General features: G+C 27.2%; 2 protein-coding genes across 4 annotated transcripts; one reads left to right on the top strand and one right to left on the bottom strand.

Moving 5' to 3' along the window:
- The first annotated feature begins 5,036 nt into the window (after positions 1–5,036).
- On the top strand, positions 5,037–9,580 carry Or85f (Odorant receptor 85f). Its single transcript, XM_089227131.1, has 5 exons — positions 5,037–5,739; positions 6,520–6,628; positions 7,131–7,235; positions 7,313–7,468; positions 9,234–9,580. Exons 1-5 carry the CDS (start codon positions 5,072–5,074, stop codon positions 9,306–9,308), a joined length of 1,113 nt encoding a protein of 370 aa, XP_089083257.1. The 5' UTR covers positions 5,037–5,071; the 3' UTR covers positions 9,309–9,580.
- A 4,038-nt stretch (positions 9,581–13,618) lies between these two features.
- On the bottom strand, positions 13,619–21,681 carry LOC107170162 (sodium- and chloride-dependent GABA transporter 2-like). Of its 3 annotated transcripts, XM_015520208.2 has the most exons (13): positions 21,537–21,681; positions 21,327–21,460; positions 17,750–17,943; positions 16,473–16,607; positions 16,227–16,355; positions 15,766–16,138; positions 15,569–15,701; positions 15,224–15,462; positions 14,948–15,164; positions 14,710–14,862; positions 14,374–14,577; positions 14,136–14,306; positions 13,619–14,049 (listed from the first exon to the last, which is right to left on the bottom strand). In XM_015520208.2, the coding sequence occupies exons 3-13, from the start codon at positions 17,940–17,942 to the stop codon at positions 13,894–13,896; spliced, it is 2,103 nt and encodes a 700-aa protein (XP_015375694.2). In that variant the 5' UTR covers position 17,943; positions 21,327–21,460; positions 21,537–21,681; the 3' UTR covers positions 13,619–13,893. The 3 variants fall into 3 exon arrangements, with proteins under 3 accessions (XP_015375694.2, XP_015375693.2, XP_089083665.1); XM_015520207.2 differs by having other exon boundaries at positions 21,327–21,678; XM_089227539.1 differs by lacking the exons at positions 17,750–17,943; positions 21,327–21,460; positions 21,537–21,681 and adding an exon at positions 17,034–17,084.
- Between the last annotated feature and the right edge of the window lie 919 nt (positions 21,682–22,600).

Genomic DNA, 22,600 nt, shown 5'->3' with positions numbered 1-22,600 from the left:
TCTTGAGAATACAATGTGCAGTCTTCATTGTGTATTCCAAGACTATAATATTTTTCAATTTCTTTTTTAATCCTTAAAAATCATTTGCCTGAGGGCGCCAATACCCCCTTTTCATTTTTATTTTTAAAATATAGCTTTATTTTATTTTTGTGTAGAAAATTATCAAAATTTATTAGCCACTTGCCACTAAAAAACATAATTTAATCAACATCTAATTAGCCTTTTTTTATTTTTCTTGAGAATAGTGTATTTCCAAGGACTATAATTTTTTCCAAATTTCTTTTTTGATCCTTAAAAATCATTAGCCTGCGGGTGCCAATACCCCCTTTCCATTTTTATTTTCAAAATATACCTCTAGTTTTTATTTATGGTCACCATTTTTAAACTTTATTAGCTACTTGCCACTAAAAAACATAATTTTATCATGAGATAATTATCCTTCATTTATCTTTCATTAAAATACATAGTGCTGTCTTCTTTGTGTATTCCAAGACTATAAAATTTTCCAATTTCTTTTTTGATCCTTAAAAATCATTTGCCTGTGGGCGCCAATACCCCCTTTCCATTTTTATTTTTAAAATATACCTCTAGTTTATTTTTGTGGACACAATTTTCAAACTTTATAAATCACTTGCCACTAAAAAACATAATTTTATCATGATTTAATTATCCTTCATTTTTTATTTCATTTATTTCTCTTGAGAATACAATGTGCAGTCTTCATTGTGTATTCCAAGACTATAATATTTTTCAATTTCTTTTTTGATCCTTAAAAATCATTTGCCTGAGGGCGCCAATACCCCCTTTTCATTTTTATTTTTAAAATATAGCTTTATTTTATTTTTGTGTAGAAAATTATCAAACTTTATTAGCCACTTGCCACTAAAAAACATAATTTTATCAACATCTAATTAGCCTTTTTTTATTTTTCTTAAGAATAGTGTATTTCCAAGGACTATAAGTTCTTCCAAATTTCTTTTTTAATCCTTTAAATTCATTAGCCTGCGGGCGCCAATACCACATTTCCATTTTTATTTTCAAAATATGGCTCTATTGTATTTTTGTGGACACAATTTTCAAACTTTTTAACCAGTTGCAACTAAAAAACATAATTTTATCATGATTTAATTATCCTTCATTTTTTATTTCATTTATTTTTCTTGAGTTTACATAGTGTAGTCTTCATTGTGTATTCAAAGACCATACATTTTTCCAAATTTCATTTTTAATCCTTAAAAATAATTTGCCTGCGGGCGCCTATACCCCCTTTCCATTTTTATTTTCAAAATATAGCTATAGTTTATTTTTGTTGTCACAATTTCCAAACTTTTTAAACCACTTGCCACTAAAAAACATAATTTTATCGTGATTTAATTATCCTTCATTTTTTATTTCATTTATTTTTTTGAGAATACAAAGTGCAGTCTTCATTGTGTATTCTAAGATCATAATTTTTCCCAATTTCTTTTATGATCCTTAAAAACCATTTGCCTGCGGGCGCCAATACCCCCTTTTCATTTTTATTTTTAAAATATAGCATTATTTTATTTTTGTGTAGAAAATTATCAAACTTTATTAGCCACTTGCCACTAAAAAACATAATTTTATCAACATCTATACAGTTCTCAGTGTGTATTCTGACATCATAATTTTCTAAATTTTTTTTTTTTACCTGAAATGTATTTGCCTGTAGGTGCCATACTGCCAATCCCCTCTTCCCAATTTTTTTAAATTATTTATCTGTTGTTGATTTTTGTGTTCAAAATTTTTAAATATTAATAATCAATTGCCTCAAAAAACATTATTCAATCATGATTTTATTCATCTATTTTTATTTTATTTCTTTTTATGGGAATTATATACTTAATCTTCAGAGTGTATTCTTAGTATAGAATTTTTATTAAATTTTTTTACTTCTCGAAATTCTTTTTCCTGTGTCTACCAATACCCTCTTTCGTTTTTATTTAGTATTGAACTATAGTTGAATTTTGTGTACACAATATTATTGAATTTTGATAATTATGTGTTCTCTAAACCTTGCACCGTTGAGGCGATAACCTGTGTATGGCTGCTCTCGAATTTTTTTGCTGCTGCCCTCCAACTTTATGCTATTTGTTAAAAATTTTCATTATTTATTTTAATTATAATAAATGAAGTGGATTCATTACTATGAGGTATGTAATATTTCGAAATAAGTTACGAGTGAGAACATAATATTTTACAGAGTATATAATGAATATGCATTCCATAGTTGTAATATTATATCTTGTATTTTAGGTTTGTCCACTTATTGTTCAGGTTATTTAAGATGACAAAATTCATGAAACTAAGTAATATTATTTTTGTTATCTGCGTAACACAATATTAGGTTATACATTTAATTGTGTGTTATTTAAAAAAAAAAAATCAAAACTCATGGTTACCATAGTTAAAATTTACCTTCGGCGCAAATATTCACTGCACGCTAAGTCTTATGTAGGCGTACAGGTGCAATATGCCAATATATTATGTATAATAATATATAATATAAATAATATACGCATATCCTCTACATTGTATCCATAATAAAATCACTGAAGTGATATTTTTACAAAACAATATATTTTATTCATATATGAACGGTTATAAATTAATTATTTAATAAGATGTACCGTTGGTAGCGACGGATAATTATACGGTTTGTATTGTATGTACCTACGCCCATTTTCGTTTTAGAATATTGCGATGACGTTGGTGAATTTAAAGCGATGTAAACTTTATATATTATCATAACAGCATTTAACTTGCCGACTAGATAGGTCTATTTAGGTATAATATATATAATGCTATATTGTTAAGTTGCAGAAATTACAATAAATAACGAGTCAGCTAACGCGAAAATACGTAGAGGTGTAAGACAAGGGTGTCCACTTTCACCATTATTATTCAACTGCTATATAGAAAAAAGTATAACGGAAGTTAAAGATAATCTAAACAGGCTTGGGATTGGAATAAGAGTGGGTGGTATATTGATTCCAATGATCCGGTTTGCAGACGATATCGTATTATTAGCAGAAACAGAACATGACCTCCAGAGAGCCCTGGCAGAAATGCAAATAATTATAAATAAGTATAAAATGCATATAAATTCAGGCAAGACAAAAATTTTAGTCTGTGCACGTGAACCCACAATAAACGTAAATATTTATTTAGAAAACCAACTTATTTCCCAAGTTTCCAGTTTTAAATACTTGGGAAGTTTAATAACATCAGACGGAAGAAGCTCGCAGGAAATTAAACAAAGAATCGGGCAAGCGAAAACAACTTTTATCAAGAAAAAGAAAATTTTGGGTTCAAAAAAATTAACAGAGCAACAAAAAAGACATTTCTAAAATCATTTATGTGGAGTGTCGCATTATACGGCTGCGAGACATGGGTTATTAATGAAAAAGAAAAAAGATCCCTTGAAGCATTTGAAATGTGGTGTTGGAGACATATGGAAAAAATAAACTGGACAGAAAGAGTAACAAATGAAGATGTACTGACCCAAGTTGAAGAAACAAAATCCATAATTAAAGCCATAAAGCGACGACGATGGGACATGATGGGACACGTTTTACGTCTAGAATAGAAGGTGCAATTGAAAGACGGAAACCACCAGGAAGACCAAGAAACTCGTACATATCTCAACTGAAAAATGACGCAGGGATTGATACTTACGCCGGATTAAAAAGACTTGCCGAAGATCGTGATAAGTGGAGAGCGAAGTTAAAAATATTGTAAACCAACCCAATACAGGTTGAAAAAAAAAAATTGTTAAGTATTCCATTTGATTTATTATCTCGGGATGACGGAATCCCTTCATCGACAGCCCATTAAATCTAAAGTTAAACCTTTATATAGTTAGTAGTTACAAAATATATTATCAACAATAGATTTATAATATTTGATTGATTTGTTGTCAAATCTTAAAATACAAGCTCATATGCCTTTAAATTATTCTGGACGATTTAATTTTTAACAAGTTTTTTTAAAAACTTTTAATACAGTGGATGCACTTAAAGAATCAATTTAGGACGAACACAAAACGAGTCTCATAACCGAATGAATTTTCGTGGTCGAAGTGGAATAAAAAATAAAAAATACTCATGAATTTTATATTATTACATATCTAACTAATTTTAAACTACTTTAATGAATACATATCACAAATTACTTATTACTGAATAAATGAAAAAAATGTACATATACACATTATAAGGTACGAATCAAAACCAATAATAATCAACAAAAATATGTTATTTTTTAATACAAATTTATTTATTTGTTTAAAAAAAATTGTTTTTTACGAAATTTGAGTCTTATTATTAATGAAGTGGTGACTCTTACTATATTTATTTTATAATAAAAAGCAAATTAAAAAAAAAAAGTGGTGACTCTTATAACAGAATTTTTTTATATTGTATTTGGATACGTCTGGTCCGTTCCAGAAGATTTTGAGTCTATTAAGTGACTGAACCTAATATCAATGAGTCTATTATAAGCGGTGTCCACTACTGTATCTAAAATTGACATACAAACATGGTCACTAATTATCGACTTGATATTAATATGAGTAGCCATATAGAAAATTATAAGTATTTATTATTTGTTTTTTATTTTTAATAAAACTTCTTGCCGTCAATAATCAACTAAATATTTATAAGTAATATGCCACCAAAACGCCATCATGTTTTTACCTCTTATTTTTTTTTACCGATTTTCATTATAATTATCATTAGGTATCAATTTATCGAGTATCTATTCACGTTATATTTTACCCAATCTTAGGCACGGAAAACTAAGACTAATATAATTTTAATGAGATTATATAGTTTAATTTTGACACGCACAAAAATTCTATATGTATTATTTAGGGCTATAGTTATTCCTAGTATTTTTATTTTTTATTATTAAACACATTAATATATTATACCTTATTTTTATTAATAATTGTATAAATATTATGTTTAGATTATAGAGTGCATACAGGCCTATATAAAAAGAAACGTTCACATCCTGTGGTGCCTCAGTGGAGTAAAGGCTTTCAGCGATGGCGTGCATAGACATCATCAACATATTTTTGCAAATGACCGGGTGCACCGACAACAAGATAATGCTTTATTTGACCTACTTCGAATTTTTAATTACATTTTATTATTTAATCGCGGCGGCGTACTTATCAATTGATCAGAGCAGATTCGAGCAGAGTGTGACCATTCAGTTGTTCACATTGTTGTGCGTGTTGATAGAGTGTGTAATACTACTGAATATCACTTTTCGGCTCTATCATCAAAATCAAATCCGCGAGATGCACCAGTACTCGAGACGAATGGGAATACCGGACAGCTATCAGTCGAAAATAAACTTAATAACGAAATACCATCTGATAGCGTCGAACGTGTTCGTAATTTTCCCGGTCACGTATACGATTTACTACGATTCGGTGCGCATTGGAGATCCCTTCACATTCCCTTACTTGGATGCATTACCGATACAAACTAAAAATCTCACAATCTACACGTTCAAATACTTAGTATACGCAATATCCGTTTACATAGCACACATCGAACTTTGTTTTATAAACACGACGTTTATATTTTATGTGGGCGTTTTGAAACAAAGGTTAAAAACCATTGTACAAACGATTCAAGAAGCTTTTGTAGAAAATGATGAACAAAAATTTGAATACGCAATAATTCAACATCAAAAATTATTAACGTATGTTGAAAAATGTGTATGATAGTATTATATTATTTATTGACTGATATTTTGTCGTCAAACAATTAAGCCATAATAATTATTTCCGTTATGACGACATAACCTATTACGCGAAAATAATAAAGCTTATAACAGCTGAGACATATGATAATAATTAATAAAACAATAGCATATAGTTACTCTTACATATTCTATGATCAATATTCGTGATTTGTCATTTGTTTTAACATCATACATACATACACTTAAATGAAAAAAAATTATTTATGAATTTTCAATATAAAAACTCATGAACAAAATTTGATCTTATATAAATCGAAAATAAATTAAAATAATATTTTACTATTTGTTTAGATATTATCTATAAATAGCAACAAAGGAAGCAAAATATTTAAAAAAATATATTATAAAATATTTGTAAATGCCAATATGAATATTTACTGAGTACGTATAGCAAGTATTTAAGATTCTCATTTTTAAATTAGAAATAAATAATTTTGCTTGAATTCCTGTTATTCCTTAATTTCTTAATTTCTTATTGTTCTAAAAATTGGCGAATTTTTACTTTTGTAAACCACTGACCCACTGTCTCAACTACCAACTAGATTAAGTATTTTAACTGTTAACTCCTAGGCAAAGGTTCGTCAAACATAAAAAAGATATAAACGAGATATACCGTTGTTAAATCAATAGATACATTCATCACTTCGCTCAAAAATTAAAAATAACCGTCGATGGAGATCCATGGATAACTCACTGTAATTTTTATTGATTTTACAGATATCTTAATACAATGAAGAAAGTATTTACAAAACCGATATTACTATCAATGTCATTTAACGCTTTATATTTTGGTTTGACTACTTCTTTTGTGATTCAAGCCATTCAGGTGAGTATTGATAAAATATAATATAGGCCATTTTATAGGCAATTTGTTACTTAACATTATTTTCTTAAAATTAAATTTATAAACATAGAACGAGAAGTCCACACTCTGCTATAATTATTACTAACTTTATGTCATTTGTAATCGGGACTATTTGGGTAAATTATAATAGACAATTTTTGTTACCCAATCCCAGAGCTTGGATTGGAAAAAATAGAAAGGGTATGTAAAAATATTTAAAAAAATTGCATATCCGAATATATAATTTTTTTTATTAATTAAAGTGTAATTCCTTGAGTTGTGTCCAATCAACCTTTTTAAGTTGATAAAATTTCCCAGAGTTCTCATTTTTCGATTAAAATTGTTAAATACAAAACATAGAATAGGACCAATATATCATGATGGTATACGTTTTTTAATGTAAACATAAAAAAAAAATGTTTTGAAATAGCATTTATCATGTACCTAATTCATTAATATTTTAAATAATAATACCTGTTTTTAGGGTTATATTAATCAAGTAATATTATCAATTTGCATAGCAAGTAGTGCAGCAGCTGTTATAAATATTACAATATATACTTTTTATGGAAGCGTGATTTTGGATTTAGTAAGCATAGCATTAAAATTTTGAATAACATGTGTGTTAAATTTTTGAAAATTTATTATTTTTGAAAATGTTTTTAGCACGATGAAGTATTACATGCCCTTTTTGATAATGCATTTTTTTTTGTAAACAAATCATTTAAACGTTCTATTTTAATATTTATGACAAGAGTTACAATACCATTACAATTTATAGTTGGTTACATTTTTTTCATCAATTTAAATTTACTTCTAAAGGTAAGTGATGTATTATAAAATAAGTCAAAATTGTATGCAAAAATATTATCTTTAAGTCAAATATGAATAGATATGTATGAAATAATGTATATAGAATTATATAAAAACCATTACGATTTATTAAAATAATTATCAAGAATGTTAGGATTATTATTCATTTTCAAGTGTAATAAATAATAATGCGTAATTGACTATCATTGAAGGTACATCTTATAGAAAAACAACCAATATACCTAGCGTACAATTTAAAAATATTCGTATAATATAATATAAAAATTACAACATCACAAATTTACGAAATCAAAAAAAGTCTGATTGCGGCGAAAAAGATAAATAATATTATATTATTATTTATTATTAAAAATGTAAAATATCTATAATTTATTTATTTATAAAATATTGAATAGGGGATAAGATTATAACTGTCAGTACTACCAAAAATAAATTAATGAAGAGGTACGATACATTTCTACCAAGATTAAACTACAAATAATATTTTTTCAAAATGAATACTTTAATCTTAATATCAAAAGTCCATAAAATATTTGCATAAAAAGTAAAACTAATAAAAACTTTTGTAGAATCATTATCTTTCCAGCTTCATACACTTAAAAATTATCTTTATAAACTTAATTTCAATAATACTTAAGTTCTGAATATTACTTGCGTTACGATAGTAAGTTATGGTACTAACAAATTGAGTTGTATACCTATTAGTTTACGACTAGGTACTATAATTCGATAGTACCATGGATTAAATAAGCATCTACTCGTATCTCTTGCAATCATAGGCCAATATAGTAAGTCAAATTCATATTAAAATAATGAGCGATAAATGATTGCACTATTGTCGCTAATTTATAATATTATATAATTTATTTTACTATCATAAGTCCATAACCATTCAACACTTGTTTTTAATCAGTTGTGTACTTAGTATTTTATATAAATTACAAAGCATATGCCTATAATAACTGGTCATTTTTTAGGTTTTTATTTTAATTTTATAACTTTTATTAAAATACTATAAAATTATAATATACTTTTGTTAAAGCTATAATAACCTATGTAGTTGATGCTTAACCAATATATACAGGGCGATTGATTTATCATACAACACTCATTATTTCAAAAAGTATTAACTTTCTATGGTTTCAAGTTGTTAAAAAACCAACGTTTTTATTAAAAAATTATATTTTTTAAATAGTTTTTATTCTTACCATTTTTTAAGTTTTTTACTTTTTTGAATGAAAACATAGAGTTTTAATTTCATACTCCAAAGCAGAATATTTTTCTAAGTATTTTGATACATAAAAATTGAGACAAACGGAGTAGTGGATACTGGATAAACATATTGAGGGGTAACCCCGTACCACACCACTCTGCCAAACTAAACTTTAAATACTTATAACTCATAAACTATTAGCCTCAAATTTGATTTTTATATATCGAAATACTTAGAAAAATATTCTGCTTTGGAATATGAAATTAAAACTCTATGTTGCCATTCAAAAAAGTAAAAAACTTAAAAAATGATAAGGATAAAAAATATAATATTTTAATAAAAATGTTGGTTTTTTAACAACTTGAAACCATGTAAAAAAATATTTTGAAAAAGTCAATACTTTTTGAAATAATTAGTGTTGTTTGATAAATCAATCACCGTGTATATATAAAAAAAATATATATTTTTTTACTAACTGAGCTAACAATCTTATATAATATTTAAATAATATTTAATTTATTTAAAAATATTTAATTTCAGGTTGTAAAAATATCGTATACAGTGCTGAACGTGGTACTGTCATCGGAAACTATAAAATCTCATAAGTTGTCATAATAGTGAAATAAAATATACTTAGGTAAGTTTGTATTTTGTAATATTTTAATTGACTTAAGGTTTATCATAGCTCTAAACAACTTTTTACTATGTGTTAGGTATGTCTGCAGTAAGTTATTTAAGTATGTAGTTACCTATCTACAAAAAAAAGTCCCAATTATAGAGAAATAAAAGTCATGCATACTCACATAATCACGTGATACATAGTTATGCACAGTGATTGTACTTTGTTTTTATTATTATTGCTTGATGAAACTGGCTAAGTAACTTATTTTTCTTTGATCCATAAATCCTATCTACCATATTAAGGATAATTAATTATACATAATTACAATGTATTTTGAGCTTTTGAGCTTTTAAAAATAACTAGTAATAAGTATTTATATAATAAACTAATATATTATAATATCATGTTACAATTTATTTAAGTGATTAAATTCATCATTAACAAGTAGCATTAGAAGTTGTGTGTATTGCAACGATATTTCAATCAAACGAGATTTGTATAACTACCTACGTAATGAGTCTACTTAAGCTCTAATGCGACGAAATTCATCACTAATTTTCTAAGAAGGTGTTTAAGATCCAAAAAATTCACTAATCACTATTACTTTAATAGTATAATACGTAGGTAATAATTATATTATCTTATGCTAAAAGGCTTATAAAACAAAATACTGTTACACTAAGATGACAATATTTTCAGGAAAATAAAAAAAATAATGATAGTAATTTTTCCCAGCATGAGAAAATAGTTATAAATCATAAATTACCTTAACTATAAAATAACAGTCGGGAAAATAATTATTACGTAAGTGTATAAAGTTTCCTAATTGGCCTATAAAGAGAGTATCATATTGAGTGGATTAATAATGAAAGGTGTAAGGTTTTTTAAACATCTTGAGAAAATCTAAGCCATGCGTGGAATTATGGAAAACAAATCATAAATCATTGAATACCTACTATACAAAAGTACGTTTTTACCATATTCAGATATTAGATATTCTATAATCTATAGTAGGTAATTACAGAGTTACAGATTATTCGGAGATTCTGCAGAGATTTAGTCGCTGAAATATTGTTCTAACTTATTGCGTTGATTTTATGTAATACAGCCATGCAAGTATTTAGATACACTATGATAATATTATAAAATCAACACTGTTTAGCCATAGTATCATTTTATACTCAGAATTTCGAGCCAATAAAAATTTAAAATGTCTACAAATAAGAACTTAGTGGTATCGTTACAGTGGCTAGTAGGTATACAAGATAATATGTAAAGTGGAAGTTATATAATATTTTAAGTATTACAGACACCATTTTATAACAAACACATCAAACAGAATGAGCGAGTACTTGCAGAATAATTACGGAAATTGTCAGTGGCTCATTGCACAGGCTATATTGGTGTAAATACCTACAATCAATAACACCATTCTAAATGAAATTTCAGGCAACACAATAACATACCAGTCGATACCGTAATGAATCAAGACGTAGTTGTTAATTATTCAACTGAATTCTTAAATTCACTTGATTTGCCAGACATGTCACCGCACGTTCTAACATTGAAATTTGGCGTGCCCATCATTCTTCTACGAGACATCAATCCACCACTACTCTGCAACAGTTTCCGGCTTTCAGTGAAAAAGTTGACGAACAACATTATCGAAGCTACAATTTTAAACAAAAAGCTTAAAAAGGCGAAGATGTACTAGCTGTTGCCACGGATTCCAATGATTCCAACAGATATGCCTTTTGAATTCAAACTTAACAGTTTTCTGTGCGACTCGCCTTTGCAATGACCATCAACAAAGCACAAGGACAATCGCTACAAGTGTGTGGACTGAATTTGGAAAATCCATGTTTCTGACAAAGACAGCTGTATGTGGCATGGTCAAGCATCGGAAACCTTCTGATTTATTTATGTACGCACCAGAATGACAAAAAATATTGTGTGTCCAAATGCATTTCAATAAGTATCATTCAATTGAATACTTGAATTGTCAGACATTTCTCGATAAAACGAATACAATTACATAATAATAATTAATAAACTAAATTGATTATCAGTGTAAGATTATTACTTACTAAAATAAACGATCACAGGTAACGAATTTAATACACAGTTTGAGCCATTTAAGAGGTAGGCTTTTTAACGGACTATAAAGTGCATAGGTTTAGCTAGTTTATATATAATTTATAACAATTTTTAAATTGTAATAAAATATACGCTTATAACTTACATACAGATTAAAATATCATAAAATAGTAAACGTAGGGACACAGCTAATGTTCTTAATTTAAAGTTTGATGATGAATTCACTTTAATATTAAATGTAATAACACAGAGTTGATCCTGCTAAACATAGGTACATTTTCTGTTTAGTGTGGGTCAGAGACAGAAAGAGAGAGAGAGAGGAAAAGCAAATGGTGCACTAACATCCTCTTAAGTGTGTCTACTATATTTACCATGTGTAATCTATATATTGTAATCACAAGATTTTGACATCACATATAGTATTTATTTATGTAACGTTATGTCACATTAAATGATAAGTTGAACAATTTATAATAAATAATATAAATATAATAACAAGAATGTGTATAAAACGAAAATTATATGCAACCGCGAACACATAAAATAATATATTACACTACGTTTAAATAAAGAAGTACCTACGGTCATTCCTCAATTTCAGTTTTTACTTGGAGGAGCTTTACATATGATTTAAATGAAACAGACTTTTCTTTTTAGTTTTTTCCTGAAAACGTCGATAAAAAAAATTAATTTTTACACCGGTTACAAAAATACCAAACGTATACTATATACTAAACTACAAGCCAGATAAATTAAAATTCCACCTGCGTGTTGACGCGTTTATTAATAATAAATAATAATCAATTAAATAATACCTAAAATCAAATAAAAACTAATCAAATAGGTAACATACCAAAACGTTTATTTGTGTAAATCATAATACGATTTGTAGTATAACAAATGTTATGATCTAAAATATATGACCTTTTGTTTCAACTATTTTAGTGTTCGAATGGCTGCAACCCGATTTGTTGATATCCAATCGAGCTGCAGGGTCTATTTTTATTTTATTTTTTAAGCGATACCTGTACCAAGCAAAACGAAATATGCGTAAATAATACACGTTGGTAGTGCTTGGGTTTAACCACCGTGGTGATTACCGGTTCTGTACCACCATTGCACTAGAAGATACAGACATCTACAGCAAAATCACGTATATACTGCAACTATATGCACATGAAATTTAGTTCGGCTATGTTTCAATCTCAAATTTATCGGTTGAAAACTCAGCAATCGATACGGCAGACAGTGGACGAATCTCGACTTCGGGTGATGTATTCTGTACTACAAGCACATTAATATTCTATGTGATCGTAAATATGTATATTATTTTAAAAGTGTGTTATTACTCTTTGAATATAATAAATTATTCATATAATGTTCGTTATAAAGATGAAACAAAAATAATATTATACTGTTACACAATATTAAACACTTTATGGCTGTCTATTGTAAAAAGATTTTAAACATTTTTTTCTCAGAAATGAATATACGAGTTTATTAATTATTGCTAAATGTTAATTTTAAATTTATTGGGCCGAAGAATTTAACAAGTTAGGAAAGTTTACTCTGCGAGTGTTAAGTCAATATTAAACTAATTGAGCATTTTATGATGTATACGTTGTATAGGGTAGTTGTTACCATAAAAGGGGGTCGTGCGATTAAACCTACAACAATTAATGTTTCATTCTGACTTTCTGAGGTAAGAAACAAAATAAGATTAATAAATGGTTAAGAGCATCAACTTCACTACTAAGAAAGGAAGAGATAAAAGAAGTATTGGAATATGGCGAAAGTAATATTAATTTTACACAAGTTATATTTTTGATGGTTTAAGTTAAACTGAACCATTGTCTATGGCTAATCGTTAATAGGTAGAGTGGTAAAATATTTCATATTTGCATGGTATAAATAAATTACCAATTAATTTACAAGCCATGAAAGATTATTAGCTTATTGTTAAATTGACTTAAGTTACAACACAATGAATGCCATATTATAATTCACCCATATATAAATAGTTTATTTATTTTAAAAGTTAAATAAACTGCTTCGACACTTTTTATACTTTTGATTTATTTATTATATTAGCATGTTTCGAAAAAATATTAGCATATGAACTTAGAACATCCAATACTGTATGAATCATAAACAATTTATTTTTTGTCAATATAACGAAAAATTAACTTTAAAAAGTTAAACACTATTGTATAAATGTATAATGCACCTGCAATCTTTACTATGTAATATATACCATATAATATATAAATATTTTTTTATAATTTAATCAATATAAAAAACTTACAAGACACTAATTATCTTATTTAAATCGACTTTTACAAATAAAATATAATTCTATATGTCAAAAATATAGATATTTATTTTAGTGTTAACTATTTGAATTGATAAACACAATACTCAATACTGCTTTTATGTAATAATAATGAAACATAAACGCTATAGTTAACTAAAATTAATTTCTTATATGTTTTTACTATCATTATTGTCACAATATACCAACGCACTGCGTTCCATCATTTGTATGTTGATTCTCTTATCAATGATGTTTTTAGTTTCTTTTTTTATCGTAGTTCTGCATTTGACTTCTGGTATAGGCGTAAAGCCTCTTTGGAGTTTCTAAAACCATTACGAATTACGATTTAAAAAAACAAACTATTATGGTTATAACCAATATTATTTATATGACTATTTAATATTCTTACTTGTTTTAAAGTCCCTGACTCCGTCATTAAATAGTATATAGCATAAAGTGGTATCCAGATCATAGAAATCAACGATATCGTTATTCCTAACCCTTCGCCCCACCATGGATATGTATAATGGTTTCCATACTTCACTGGTTCATACTTGATGATGAAAAATATAAATACCGTCTGTAAAATGATACGTTTAGATATTATTTCGTAATTTTATCACAAATAGAATATAGTTAAATCTTACAATCATGACTAGAGGTGCAAGATACACCCAACAGATGTACCAAAACAAATTTGGTCGAAAACCGAGCATCTGATTGATACATTCACGAAACCTATCAGCTCCAAAAAACCATGAAATGGCTATGGTCTGAAAGAAACACACCCAAAGCAATGATATTCCCGATGCCGAATATGTATCCATTAATTGAAATATATACATTCCACCCTAGAAATCATCAATAAATAATTTATATATTTTTTGAATAATCGTCTTAGCGATATAATATATTTTATCAGTTCTAAAATGAATATATTATTATGATACAATAAATTAAAGTTTTGTTGTTGGTTTACTTACGTTAGTAACCATAGACGAACTTAACACAAACATGCCTATACACACCAACAATGTGAAAGTTTTTCGTTTAGCGTGTAAGTGCTTAGGCCACTTATCCGTCAGTCCAGTTATAAACGATTCGACATTACAGAATTCACTATCAATACCAATCATCTAAATACGACAAATCAGAATAGATTTTTATATTTATAATAATTCATACGAAAATGTACTCAAGTATTTAAGCAGCCATACCTACAGCAAGCATAACGAAGAACACAACTGCCCATATCCTTGCCCCTGGTAACTGAAGCACCACTTGCGGATAAGTTATAAATACCAAACCCGGTCCACTTTCCACGACATCGCTAACCGTAGCTCCCTGGGAAGCAGCAATAAAACCTAATATACTGAATGTAATTACACTGGGTATGATAGACGTGAGCGTGTTAATAACACAAGTTAAAACTGCATCCCTATAAAATAATTTTAGGACATTCGTATCAATATATATTTTGTGATACAATATTCGTACCTATAACAATTGTGATGAAATCGATTGAATGATCCAAGAGCTGGTAAAGTGCCTACTCCGACACTATAACCAAAGAAAATTTGTGTTGTTCCTTCTATCCAAGTGTCTGAGTTCATGAGACTCTCCCATCTTGGAGTGACTAAGTACATGATACCTTCACCAGCTCCTTCCAGCGTCACTGCTCTAATCAGTAATGCTCCCATTATTAAATAAGGAAACATTGCTATGAACCACACTATCTATTTATCATTAAAATAATAAAATAGCACACTTCATTAGATATTTCAGACAGTTATTTAAATTGTTTATTGTAGCATTTGAAGCTATTACTTATTAGTTTATTACCTTTCCACTCTGACTGAGACCTTTTCCCAAGATGATGTAAATCAAGATCCACGATAGTCCTAATAAGCACAATAGTTCCCATTGCATTCCTCCGATATTTTCAATACCACTAGTCAGCATGAGCACTCTTCTCCTACAACAATATTCCAACCCATGAGAATTTGGCAAAATTGATCATTTTGATGCACTTCACGCACTCCCAATATTCTTCAGCTGGTGTTACAGTAGTCACATTAAAACAATTTCGAAGTTGGTTCAAAAATTCGATACCTTGTCTTGGATGAAGAACAGATGAACTGTTTATTTCTATATCAGTGAAGTTCAATGGAACTTCAGCATACGATAACGACTTAATAGTGCGACAGAATGTCGTAAGCTGACCATTGTTTTTGAAAACATTATTTTGCAGTGCATACGTTTTATTGAAATACATTTGATTCCATGAGTCTAAATTTTGATTGAGCGTCAACGATGTATTAAACATACGTTTTATTGTATCAGTACTAAAGTATTCGTGAGTCATATTAACACTATTTGGCTTCAAACAATTTTCCGTGTTCCACCAATTGTCTAAAATAAATATAACCATGTCATAAATGTAATATTTTAGTTGATTTCAATACAGTAATCTCTAAAGAAATTATTAAATAAATCTTACTACAACTTTCCCACGGTAAACTCGGAAATGATATGAAGCAACTTGCCAAATAAAAAAATGTCCATGCAACAATAACGCAATAGTACACATCTAATAAGAAAACTATGGTCATCGTTGCATAACCAGTGCCTATACAACATATAAATGCATATAAAATATTAAAAGTAAAACAACTTGATTAAAAATATAATAATAAAAATAGTAAATACTTTAGTTAGGTATTATTTAATGAAATGTTATTTTTACCAGAAAGTATTGGACATATCTTTCCGACCAACGTCATTCCACCAGAACCCAAATACTGTCCGATGGCCACTTCTTGAAAAAAAATCGGTATTCCACAAAATACCATGGCTATAAAGTAAGTCACCAAAAATGCCCCTAAAATATTTTAAATCGTACTATTAATATAAATAGTTATGATGAAATAATATTTAACAATCTATAAAATATAATGTTTTGTGTATAACATAGGAAATTATATTTAAAATGTATTGCTAATTTTATAAAAAGTAAAAACCATTTGATATTAAATCATTTAATATGTGCTGCCTACATAATTTTAGATTCTGAGCGGAGCTAGGAATGTATTGATTTTACCATTATGTGTGTGTTTTTTTTTTAATTTCAAATTTTTTTAATTTAATTTTTTTTTTGTGTCTGTCATAATATACATACTACATAGGTATATGATATCAAAAAATTAAAACGATAAAGCTTCTAATCTTAACAAACGATATGCGATAACACTGTTTTCTAATGTAAATAAATCTAAAGGTTTATGGATCGAGATTGTTATGTTATTACCAGCAGTAGAATAACACAAAATACCCATGTTTAGTCAGCTTTAAACTGAATACTGACAATAGAAATGGGATTGCAAAGCCACATCTAGATTCAATTACAAAATTTATCTGTTCCTAGTTATAATTAATAACAATCGTTTTAATTTTAATTCATGTTAGCATGTGTTATTATAATTATAATTATAAATTGTTATGTTATTAATCAACATACAAAAATGTGAGTGCGTATCTATTTTATAAGGTAGACTATACAAGGCTATTGCAATAAAACAAAATATTATATGTATCATTAGATTTATATAGAGGCGCTTCCGGAGTTCACTATAACGAGTTATCTGAGTCTTTTAATTTTAAATATAAATAATCTAAATCTCCGATTTTTCCAATGTTACTATTATCATAGGTAACCCAATTAAAAAGACTTAAAAGACGGTGGTGTCGTAACCTGTTGGATTAACTAGTTAATAGTAGTATCTCCACTAGAAATTCGATCTACAGTCTGTCTAATCTGTAATTTTATTTTATTTTTATTTTATTAATTATTCATCGATTTTTCTTATTTTTCTATACTGAAACAGATTGAATAAAAACCCTTAAGTAACAAAAAAATTAGATAAATACACAAATACTTCAGAATGACGGAATAACATCAAACAAACATAACATACTTACCTACATATATCCTAGTTCAAAAAAATTCAGTGATCAATAGCTTACCTCCGCCATGTTTGTAGCATAAATATGGAAATCTCCACACGTTTCCCAAGCCAACAGATACGCTAATACATGAGAACAAAAAGTCAAGTTTGTTTCCCCATTCCTCTCTTTGTTCTCTCTGAGGTGACTGTGGTGATGTTGGCTGTTCATATATTATGTTCAGTTTACTACATTTTTCTTCTACGTCTAACATACTGTAATAATTTATTTAAAAATACAAAATGTTAATTTATTTATTATATGTATATTTAAATAATCATAGTACATTAAGTTATTAAACTAAGTATAAATTTATCAAAGATGATGAACAACTAACACTAAAAATATTTTCAATTAACTATTTTATTTATTTAAACTAAAGCGAGAAAATGAGAAAAAAAGTATTAGAAATTACTCTACTAATATAATTTTTGAATTTACAGTTTTCAATTAATTAACAAAATTATTATTATTAACCTGGCTCAACATATTTAGGAACATTTAAAACTGTCGGAAAAATCCACACACACATTTTCAATTTCCTATTAATAAGTAAAATGTTATAAGTGCACTAAAGCCTAAGAGTTATTTTAAAGCTGTATTATTAACTATTAATTACTACCTATTATTCGATATTTAATCAAAAAATAATATTTTAAATATAAATTTTACTTCGGTAAAATAAAAATAATTTTGTTATGGTGTAATAATATTATGATGTATTACTGAATATAATACAAAATTTAACAGTAAATACCAATGTAATGTTCAACTTGTTTAGGGATGTAATTTTGATGCAAATGAAAAATTCAATTTGTTTTAAACTGTAAAAAATAGATATAATAACCTAAAATATAAGAAATCGGTTATTTTGTTATTAATAATAACTTCAGAAAATAGGGTAGTTGTGTTATCCATCATGAAATATGAAATAAACTACCTACGCCCATTTCACTTTCAAGGTGAATGAGAAGTTGAAACAATATACCATCACGAGTTTGACATGAATAATAATAATAATATGGTGCAGGTAAATAATAATAATATTCTCTATTGTTGCCACAATAATACATAGGCACTAAATAAGTAGGCAAATAAAATTGTTTAAGTGTAAAATACACTTATTTAAGGGAAATTTCCCAAAAAGTCTATCTGTGCAGTATATTTTTATATTTTTAATCTATTTGAATTTGTATAATATTCTTAGGTAGATAGGTAGACCTGTATACAATATTATTGTAATGACACATATTTTTCAGCCACCGTATATACAATAAATTAATTTGATTTGTTTTATAATGTAGGTAGCTGGTAGAAATTATACATTAATATTATAAGTTTATACTTAAAGCTATAATCATGATATAACGTCATGTTCCCAATTACTTACAGACTAGGTATATAGCTTAAACTGAATCAAGGTTGAAAGTAAATACTTTAAATATTAATTCAAAAGTTCATAGTATAGTCATATTTTTTTTCAATCAATTTTTTTAATTCGTGTATACATTTTAGTAATCAGCTAGTGTAGCAACTTTTTAGTTTTGATATGAAAATATAACGGGTATATTATTAGAGCAACATATTTTATTGAGTTTTAAATAAAATTAAAATTAATTAATATCTACATTGTATTACCTACTAATAATTAATATCAAGCTTTAACAAGCATAATTTTCATTTTTCTATAATTTAATTTATGATAATATGTATTATGTTATTGACTTAAGATATGTGTTACAAATTATTAAATAATATCAAAATATTAAATAATTTTGTTAGCTTTTTGACGAGCAGTGGATAAAAGTATACCTTCATATTTGATTATTTTGATTTCCGTATAAAATAATTTCTAAAATGAACTTTTGTCATGCAAGCAATATGAACAACATCGCTCTTTTACGACATTTTTGATTAGTTTGTTCAGATAATTTGTATATAATATCTGTTCAAATATCTATACGCAGATTGTTATGCGTTTAAAAGTGATAGTTGAAAGAATAGTTTTAGTCCTTTTTTATTTAAATTGTGGTGAAAGTAATATAAATACTAAAACTTATTTGAACAATAAACACAAGCACTATCGTACGCACTATACAAATGGGTACATAATATCAAATCAAGCAATTATTGAGATAAATTAGACGTTTTCCATACCAAATAATTGGTATTTTATAACAAAACCTTGAATATTTTAATTAAGCGCACTTAAAAATTATAATGACCTTTCCAATCGGTCCTTATTTTTATACTCAGTATCAATGTTAATAACAGTTATTAAATGTTGAATTGGTACATTTTTGATAAATTTTTCTTTGGGACCAATTCATTAAACAGCTTTTATTTAATATGGTATTTTAAGTTGTGTCTCTTAATTTAATGTGTGTAAGTGTCGAGTGTGTGATTTAAATTTACGTTTGGGATAAAATAAATAAACTATTGATTTATTATATAGGTAACTTCTATATAGGTAGTGATTTATGTATATAATCATAGGTATCTAAATATCTAATGACTAGAAATCAAAGAAAAGCAGTACATTATAAATAATATCGTCGACGTAAACATGACGTCCAGCTGTGTATGTCTTTGTCAATACATTGTTTTTTTAACACAAAAAAGAGTAATAAAAAGTAATAACAACGAAAAACTAACAACAGTAATATAGTAGTAGTAATACTATATACGGTATAAATTACAATTTATAATATATTATTATATTATTATAAATTATTAATAATTGTATTGAACATCTTTTTGCATCTTTTTGGGGAAATATTAAATTTGTTACTCTGCATGTAGTGCTAAATTAAAAAGTGTCAAGTAATCATTGTCACAGCTTGAATTTATTATTATTTTAGCTATTTATCTCGCAATGATTACCATTTGCCAATATGGCCTCTCATTATTTGGCGTATAATCTAAAATGGTAGGCAATCAAAATGTATTATTACTCTGCATCTGTATTTACTATTTATCTCTTACATTGACAAAACTTATTCAATGAGTAATATAATAATATAGATTGTGCATCATCAAAAATTATTGATTCCATGTAAAAAATAAATGCCACGATACAGTATATATCCACGATAATAATTATCGCCATTATCAGACAATTCCAATTATAGTAACTCATTATGTTATGAGGAATAAGAATTTTTAATTTTTAAATTAAACATTATTTTCGATAATTTTTAATTTCTAATTCATTATTTTAGAATAAATTATTAGAGCTAGCATAAATTTATTAAAATTTACCCTTTGAGGTTTAATATATTTCAATAATTTTTAAACCTAGCTACAAGATATGTCTTATGATTTATAAGGTGCCAACCATACTCGATAGAGGAGTTTAAAACTTATAACATTATATTATAATGTCAACGCTTTTGTTATTATGATATATTTGAATAGGTACCTATAGTTACATTAAATAGTTAGGTTACACTGTAGCTGTATAAGTAGGTACTACCTACCTAATATCTATAGGACAAACGTAAATACAAATTGATAAATATATAATATCTGACTATAAACAATGAAATCAATCTGTATTAGATATATTGTAATGTTGTTAAATAAGACAAATACGTACGCAGAGCGATGTGATGAGTGTATGGTGTATGATATAATAATATGCTGTATTGATAATTATAGCTGGTAAATATTTAGACGTGACAAAATAAATTTAAAAAAAAAACACTGCTTATTAACGAAAATGAGAAAACACTGGAATGATTGAAAACAAGATGTAAAAAAATTGAAGAACATCGAAAAAAAAATCAAACGTTTTTAATTTTTATACTTCTCCATTTCTCGATTCGGACGTGTGCCGTTGCCGCGGATGACTATAATATTGTATACTAATCCAACCACCCCGCGAACATGACTGGGCCCTCGGACAAACCTTTCGCAGTCCGTGCTGCGCGCGTATTCGCGGTCGCCAAATTAATGCGCGTACTTCTACATCGTCGTGTGTCGTCGTCGTCTAACTATAGTAACTACTATATTATGCAACACAGGTACACTCTGCCACAGATTTAAAAATTGTTTTGTTTTTTTATGGTGGGTGCTAAGTACTAATAATTCTCCTTTAGATATACTTATAAGTGATGATATTTTAAAAAGATTGCACTTTATTGAGCCATTGTATAGTAAATAATTTGTAATCACTCAACGTAACATATAAATCCAAAAACAACTAGAAAAATTTGAATACCTATTTAAAATATCTATAAAAGGGACATGACACAAAATAAAGAGACGAATTATTTTCAAAATAATTTTATGACTATCAATTAATTAATATTCTGTTATATCAGGTGAAAATTTTGAGTCTTTGCACAGTTTGTATAGATTTTAGTTAAAGTAGAAAAAAAGCTAAGTAGAAACCCCAGTTTTTTCAAATATATTGTATTATTGTATTTTTAAAGTACATGAAAATGTTGACGTTTGACCACCAGAATACTAATTACCTACTATAGATTCAGTTTGCTATACAATAAAACACCACCGAGATAGAAGTTTAAATATTTTTCTAAGTAATTATCAGACAAATTATTATTAATCATTAGAAAAATTATCTTTCAGTCATCATCTTTATGCTTGATAAAAAAAAAAAGGTAACATATCATGTGACCCTCTGATTGAATATTTGTTAAGTATATTGGCATAATATTTTGTGGCACCTAGTAGATACCCGCGGGAACATGGTGATTTTTTTTAGTTTTCTTATATTTTCAACTGAATACAGTCGTCCTTTATAGTTTATAAAATTAGTGGTTAATTTTCATTAACCACCTCGGTAATAAGTAATAACATATAAGTTATTTACATTTGAATTCTTAAGTATAGGTGTTTTTATTTTTT

Source organism: Diuraphis noxia, unplaced genomic scaffold (genome assembly GCF_037042655.1).
Source record: "Diuraphis noxia isolate RWA-SAM2 unplaced genomic scaffold, SU_Dnox_SAM2 contig0004, whole genome shotgun sequence".
Classification (NCBI taxonomy): domain Eukaryota; kingdom Metazoa; phylum Arthropoda; class Insecta; order Hemiptera; family Aphididae; genus Diuraphis; species Diuraphis noxia.
Note: the sequence above shows the minus strand (reverse complement) of the source record. Positions and strands in the feature narration are given on the sequence as shown.

Excerpts from the sequence above, each read along its gene's own strand:
- Or85f (XM_089227131.1), top strand. The coding sequence starts at position 5,072 with ATGGCGTGCATAGACATCATCAACATATTTTTGCAAATGACCGGGTGC. Across the intron at positions 5,740-6,519 it reads CAACATCAAAAATTATTAAC|ATATCTTAATACAATGAAGA; the intron begins GTATGTTGAAAA and ends TTGATTTTACAG. Across the intron at positions 7,236-7,312 it reads GAAGCGTGATTTTGGATTTA|CACGATGAAGTATTACATGC; the intron begins GTAAGCATAGCA and ends AAATGTTTTTAG.
- LOC107170162 (XM_015520208.2), bottom strand. The coding sequence starts at position 17,942 with ATGTTAGACGTAGAAGAAAAATGTAGTAAACTGAACATAATATATGAA. Across the intron at positions 16,608-17,749 it reads ATGCTACAAACATGGCGGAG|GGGCATTTTTGGTGACTTAC; the intron begins GTAAGCTATTGA and ends AAAATATTTTAG. Across the intron at positions 14,050-14,135 it reads AGTCAGGGACTTTAAAACAA|AAACTCCAAAGAGGCTTTAC; the intron begins GTAAGAATATTA and ends TAATGGTTTTAG.